Source organism: Chanos chanos, chromosome 4 (assembly GCF_902362185.1).
Source record: "Chanos chanos chromosome 4, fChaCha1.1, whole genome shotgun sequence".
Taxonomy (NCBI): domain Eukaryota; kingdom Metazoa; phylum Chordata; class Actinopteri; order Gonorynchiformes; family Chanidae; genus Chanos; species Chanos chanos.
This window is the reverse complement of record NC_044498.1, coordinates 45,323,762-45,330,449: the sequence shown is the minus strand read 5'-3', so window position 1 is coordinate 45,330,449 and position 6,688 is coordinate 45,323,762. Positions and strand designations below refer to the sequence as shown.

Genomic DNA, 6,688 nt, shown 5'->3' with positions numbered 1-6,688 from the left:
AGGTGAGTTTCACACTCTTGAATTCTGCCTTAGAAAACAAGAGACTCCTTCTTCCAATCAACTAAACGAGTATTAACAAAAAACAAATTCAGTGGGTTGCCCCATAGTTTCATCTATACGTAAGCAAAACTTACACCATCACTGTGAAAGTGTGTGGGAGTAATCTCATTGGAATGTGCAGTGTGTGGTGTTCTTTGGTGCACAGTTCTTTAGGTCTTGGTGTCTTGTGCTTTTTATGAGGTGGTTTCTGACTCAAACTGATCTTTGACTGCAGATTTCAACACTGATCCTAATCCCTTATATTCAGGGTAATTCATAATCTAATCTAGTTTTTCTGTGTGCCTGTTGCCATCTTGCAGGTCTTGGTATGGACTCTCCCAGTCCTATGGATCCAGTTGATGTGGAGCAAACGTGAGTGCAGTTCTACTGGTTGTCTTGTCTTATGTTTAAGACCATGTGCACTTTTAAACGGACCATTTCTCCATCTCCCTATTGTGTGTGTGTGTGTGTGTGCGAAGGCAAGAGAGACTGGCTTGGCTTGAGGATTATAACACTAATCCTTTGCTGTTAAATGATCCATACAGATGACTGCTGCATGAAGCAGATTGGCCAAGCAAAGACAGGCTGTTTTCTCCTTACTGTTAAAATGGGCTAGATCATGGCTTGTCATGTCCTGTTTGCCACATCCCACAACAAATGCGCACACACACGCAGACACTGAGGACCTGTTGTCTGATTTGGAGTGATGGTGAGGGACTTTGTACAAAGACAGGAAGTGTGGTCATACTGCAGGAATATGTGTGGTTGTGGAGTGAACTTTGTGTTCTGTGATTGCAATCTCAGAGGGGGTGTGTGTGTGTGTATGTGTGTCTGAGCATTATTCTGTACAACAGAATGCACATCTGGACATCTACCTCACGCTATGGAAGTGTCTCTGTTCTCATTTTGTGCTTAGTGGGACTCTCTCGTCAGTCTAGCAGCTGTTTCAGTTCTCTATATATGTGTGTGCGCGTGTCTCTGTCTGTCTATTTCTGATTGTTGTAAGGGGGGGGGTGGGGGTTGGGTGTATATGTAGAGTGGCACACTTTTCATGCCCTAGGAGTGCGGGAGCCTGAATGGATCTGTGTGTGCATGCGTGTGTGTGAGTGTGTCTGTGTAGACCTAGGTTAGCAGATTTGAATGGAGGACCCCCCCCCCCCCCCCCCCCCCCCCCCCCCCCCTCCTCACAGACACACACACCCTTCCCCCTTCCTCTTTCACTATTGCCTCTCTCTGAATGTGCCACACTCCTCACCTCCACCCTCCACCCCCCCCCCCCTCGCTCCTTCATTCACTCGCTTCTTTACGTTTCTCCTCTAACAATGAACACATGCAGTAGGGGGTCAGCGTTGTGTGGGCATATGGAAGATTAGTGAGCACACCCCTTTAATGGCGTGCAGCTCTTTAGCATACAGGTGGACATTGCTGCAGCATAGACCCCATACCTCACTCAGGGGCCCAGACCCAGAGATAAATGAGCTGTTATGCTCTTTCCATTGTGTGTGTGTGTGTGTGTGTGTGTGTGTCTCGTAGTGAAATAGAGTCTTAGATTTACAGGAGATGGGGCGATACCCTGATGGTAACCGTCTTTCTCTCTTTCACTCAGGTTTGAAAAGGCCATGCAGAATGCAGTGAAAGTGGTGAATGAGTAAGTGATCTTTTGGCTTGTCCTTGAGACTGAGATTCATAGGTGTGTGTGTGTGTGTGTGTGTGTGTGTTTGTGCAGGCAGTTAAAATTCTCCAGACATTCATTCATGTCTCTTTCTTTTTGTCTCTGCAGAAAGCTACCCATCCGCAGGATAAACTCTCTCCCTGTAAGTCTTGGTCGTCCATAGGCCCTTTCCAGTTAGGAGCTAGAACAGTCCGTTAAAAAAAAAAAAGACATTTAAAAGGTTACAGAGATAAATTAGAGCTCTATATATAATTGTGTGTGTGTGTGTTTAATGTATTTCTCACTCTCTCTTTCCCTATTTAGCTACATTTGCTTGGTCATAGTCCTAATTTGAAAGCTAAGGATCCTGACCCTCAGCGTTATGGCATTTTTAGTCAGCCGAATGCACACAGCTCTTCCAACAAAGAGAACCTGCATGAGGTATGAAACTTTTTTACTTTTTTTTTTTGGATTAAAAGCTCTCTGAATCATGGCTGTGTCAGTGAATGTGGCACTTGTCACACTGTGTGTTGCTGAGCTGTGGATATTTGTGTCTGTTGTTTAATCCTGTGGTCCTGTCGTGTAGGAGAGCTTTGAGTTCAAGAAGCCCATGCAGCCGGTGTCTCGCTGTCGACTGCGCTCCTCTGGAGATGCAAAAGAAGCCTTCGCACGCAGGCCGAACTCTGCACCCGAGCTAACGGTACAGACGTCTCCCGCAAATACGTGTCCCCGACACGTGTAGTGTTTTCTCTGCTAAATCTCTGTTTTCTCGTCCTATTTGAGATTGAATTCTGTTGCCTGTTTTAAAACTGGTATCGCTATGAGGATTTTGGAATGTTCTAAAGCCATGTTCTCCTGTCCTGCAGTTTTCCCCCTCTCAACCACTTACCTCACCGGATGGCAGCAGTCCCGTCTGCTTACGACGGTCCTCTCTCACAAGCTGTCTCCACGACGACACAGACGACGATGGTTTTCTAGATGAGTTGGACGATTTGGAGGTAAGGCTGGATGTACGGTGGCGCGTGTGTTTTTGCGCCGGCCTCATCTTAATTCAAGCTCCGTGTGGCGTGTGTTTTTGTATAACCTGATTTGTTTGTTTACTTTGCGCTCACAGATGGACCCTGAAATGCCAATGGGAATGGCCAGTTTGCTCACGGCTCCTCTAGTAGCGGAAAAAAACACAGACGATGCAGAGTCGGTATGGGCAGGTTCTGTAATGACATCATGTCTTCACTAGGTTTTACTTATCACACATTGTGGCTAAGATTGACCTCTGTCTCTTCCTTCAAGCCCGTGATTCGCTGTCGGCCCCGTGGGCTCTTTCGCTCGCCCTCCTTGCCAAGCCACGCTGTTGGACGTATCCCTCTCAAAAGACCGGAACGCCCACCAGATGACAACACGCCCATTAGAGTGAAGAGAAGGCGGAGTCTGGCTGGATCACAGGTTACCGCCATGGAGCAAGAGGAGGTCTCGCCTGCACGGGTTAGCGCCATGTGATCTCTCTTTACCACGCCCCTTTCCAAACGATTTAACGTGTCAGCAGTTGGAACATGAGTGCTTACCCCAAGTTCTCCCACCGCAGGTTCAAAGGTCGAAGTCGTTTAATCACACTGAAATAGAGAGACTGCTGGACACCGACCCCAAAGAGCTGATTGGAGACTTCACCAAGGTTGGGATGAATCTCGCTGCAGTTGCTTTGATACAAATATCTTGATACGAACATGAGCTGCTTTGTGATTTCACACGGTGTTTGTGTAGTTTAATAACGGTTTGTCGTCCTATCTGCAGCCCTTTGCTCTTCCTACGGTTGAGGGAAAACACCAGGACCTGAAATACATCACTCCAGAAATGGTGAGAAGTGGCACGTACATAAGCACACATCTATACCACTAAGCGTGCTCTAGCTCGGCTGTATGAATGAGTTGAGCGTAACTGAGCAGGCTGACCATGTGACGTTATGCTCACATTTCTCTCTATGTTCCTAGATGGTCAAAGCAATGAATGGTGAATTCAGCAATCTGGTCGAAAGGCTACTGGTTATCGACTGTCGCTATCCATACGAATACGAAGGAGGACACATCAGGGTGAGGCTTTGTTTTCACAACATGTTTTACACTTTAGTTCTAAAATTCTAAGGGAGTACCTTGATTTCCTTTCTCGTCTGGACGTAAACATTTATTACACGGCCTGTCCTGCTTTATATCTTTCAGGGGGCGCTGAACCTGCATCAGGAAGACCAGATTGAAGAGCATCTGTTGCGGGAACCGATTCTCCCATCGTGCCCTGGGAAGCGCGTCTTGCTGGTGTTCCACTGCGAGTTCTCGTCCGAACGCGGCCCCCGCATGTGTCGTTACGTACGAGAGAGAGACCGCATCCTCAACGAGTATCCCAATCTGCACTACCCTGAGCTGTATGTTCTGAAGGGCGGGTATAAGGACTTCTTTCCCCTTCACCGGGTATGTATCTGTGGTTTCAAGGGGTGTAAATACTGACGGCGTTGTCAAATGTTTTTTGTTGTTGAAAATTTTTGTTTTGAGACTTGTAACACTTTCTCTTGGACTTTGTGCATGCAGGCAGAGTGTGAACCTCAGTCATACAGACCGATGCATCACGAGGATTTTAAGGAGGACCTGAGGAAATTCAGGCTGAAGAGCCGTACCTGGGCAGGGGAACGGAGCAAGAGAGACCTTTACAGCCGCCTTAAGAAACTCTGAGAGAAAGGAATTAAACCATCATACACCTCTCGCTGCCATTAACATGCTCACACACTGCCCTAACACTGCTAGAATACCTTCATTGTCTGAAGTCACTGCCGCCTGTGTAGCATGCATTCACACACACACACACTCCCCTCACTGTTATGTTAATGGTTCCTCCCATTTAAACATACAGTTATGAACATGGTGGCCCAGTTTACAGATTCTCCATATTTAGGCACTTACATTTCGTCATTTAACATCAGAAAAGTACATTGTAATGGTTCTTGGGTTTTTTTTTTTTTTTTGTTTGGTTTTTGTTTGCCCTGTAATTTTTTAAGTTTCTAATGGCCCTAATCACTTGACTTTATTGGAGATGTGAGTCAAATATGGCATTATTATTATTTGTCTTTGTTTATTGGATCAACTTTCTGATATTGGGCCTGGAGAAACTATTTCGACACTTTCGATAATGTATTTTCCATTATGCAAAGTACGAGACCTGTGGATATTATAGAAGCTGATACTGATTGAGAATGAGAGTTAATTAATTTACTTGATGATGTGGTTGCATGTATAGTCTTTGCACTGCCTCTCATCTTCTCTGTAATCTTCCAGTTTAGAGTGAGATTACTGTTTTAACTTTGACCCCCGCCCCCACCCCCAAACAAGATTTTATTTTGGAAGCTGTTGTTTTTGAATCTGTCAGTTTTCTGATTGACACGTGAAGGGGAGGGGCCCAGCAGAATGCTGCTGGACAGCAAGTTACTACAGTTGCTGGAACCAAAAAGCTCAGTGTCTAGACCTGCAACCTCTCTTCTAAACTTTTTTTTTTGTTGTTGTTGTTTTTAATATTGTTCCCCCTTCCTCAGTTCAGAGATGTTTTATAAGTGAGTGTGTATTTAATGCACAATCTAGTGTGTTGCTTGTATGCCTTTTTTTTTTTTTTTTTATTGGTTTGTGTGTTGATGTATGGAATGTGTGTTGAATATATGTATTCTTAGAGGCAGTAAGTATGTGACAGTTACTGGCTACTAATGTTATACTTTTTATAACAGTGGAGCTCCTGTCAGAGGAAAATAAACAAGTGTCATCTAGTTTCTGCCAGGTTGTTTTTCTTTGTTCGGTCTTTTTTTTCCCCTACTCCCTCTCGTCCTTTCTGCATATACAGACAGACTGAAAACACACGCTCACACGTTGACTTATTTTTCAAATCCTCCCGCCAGATTGGAATGTCGGGTGGATTGTTGTATTCCAGCACGTGTCCTACCGTTTACACACACACACATACATTCCTGAGTTGCTCAGAAGGGGAGTGGCCAGCCGTTTCCTGGTCGTTCACCCGACGTGCTCTGGCATGATAACTGTGGAGGTGTGGGTGTGGGTGCAGGGTGTGGAAAAAGAGAACAGAAACTGAGTTTAGGAGGGGAAAGGGGTTTGTCTTTCAAACAGTTCTGGAGACTAATGTAAGGACGTGAAGGGTTAGCTGGTACAGGGATTGGGCAGAAATGTTTTCAGGAACCACATGTAAACCACACGTGAGTAGTTTGCGCTGACAGGAATGGGTCATGGAATCCCACTGGAATGTTGCCAGACTTTCAAATCCTGCAGCGGGAGAAGACTGAGTAAACAGGACAGATTCCCATAGACGTCAGTGTAGCTGTGTTTAATGAACGTTTTAATGTTTGAGCTGGGTTTATTGTTCAATGCCACTCTTAAAGCTCAATTAAAGTAAATGATTACAAAAACATGACATAAAATGAGCTTGAGATTAACATTTCGTAGGCTAAGTTGGGACATTGGAATGTAAGCATCTGAAATTGTAATAAAGTTATAGGCCATTCGGTCCTTTGGGTGTCATAAATGCTTTCCATTTTCAGTGATAAGATCTGGCGGGGCACACTCAGGAAGCAAAATGCGTATCCAGGCACAAGATCAATATCCACTACACAAAACCATAAACAGACATGCATAGAATAGGAGTTTTATGCCAAGTTCACAAAGCAATAAAAACAGGACAGTTTCTGCAAGCGTCTTTCTAATTTTTGTCATCAACACTTTGTAGTTGTGGCACTTATTTTAGAAATGAGCACAACTAAGAGCATATCCCTGTTATTGAAACTATGTTTTTAAACGAAGAAGCATTTAAGTACACTTCCTCCTGCCTCGGAAGCCCACCAGCAACATGAACAGTGAGTCCTACAATAAGGTTTCCATCCTAGGTTTATGCTTTATCAGCTTTCTGATTCTTCTGTGTTCAAAACCAAAGCCTTTAATGCCATTGGCTGTCAGGAGGGTACAC

The 6,688-nt window shown here is 44.8% G+C and overlaps 1 protein-coding gene across 1 annotated transcript; it reads left to right on the top strand.

Moving 5' to 3' along the window:
* Positions 1 to 359: 359 nt before the first annotated feature.
* Positions 360 to 4,404, top strand: cdc25b (cell division cycle 25B). Its single transcript, XM_030772591.1, has 13 exons — positions 360 to 411; positions 1,646 to 1,687; positions 1,820 to 1,853; positions 2,015 to 2,131; positions 2,277 to 2,428; positions 2,595 to 2,688; positions 2,805 to 2,888; positions 2,981 to 3,157; positions 3,234 to 3,359; positions 3,479 to 3,541; positions 3,676 to 3,774; positions 3,901 to 4,146; positions 4,264 to 4,404. Exons 1-13 carry the CDS (start codon positions 368 to 370, stop codon positions 4,402 to 4,404), a joined length of 1,419 nt encoding a protein of 472 aa, XP_030628451.1. The 5' UTR covers positions 360 to 367.
* The last annotated feature ends 2,284 nt before the right edge of the window (positions 4,405 to 6,688 follow it).

What these genes read in the sequence shown, in the direction of transcription:
- cdc25b (XM_030772591.1), top strand. Translation starts at nt 368, where the DNA reads ATGGACTCTCCCAGTCCTATGGATCCAGTTGATGTGGAGCAAAC. An exon ending in ATGAGTTGGACGATTTGGAG is followed by an intron (nt 2,689 to 2,804) that starts GTAAGGCTGGAT and finishes TTGCGCTCACAG; the next exon opens with ATGGACCCTGAAATGCCAAT. An exon ending in ACTTCTTTCCCCTTCACCGG is followed by an intron (nt 4,147 to 4,263) that starts GTATGTATCTGT and finishes TTGTGCATGCAG; the next exon opens with GCAGAGTGTGAACCTCAGTC.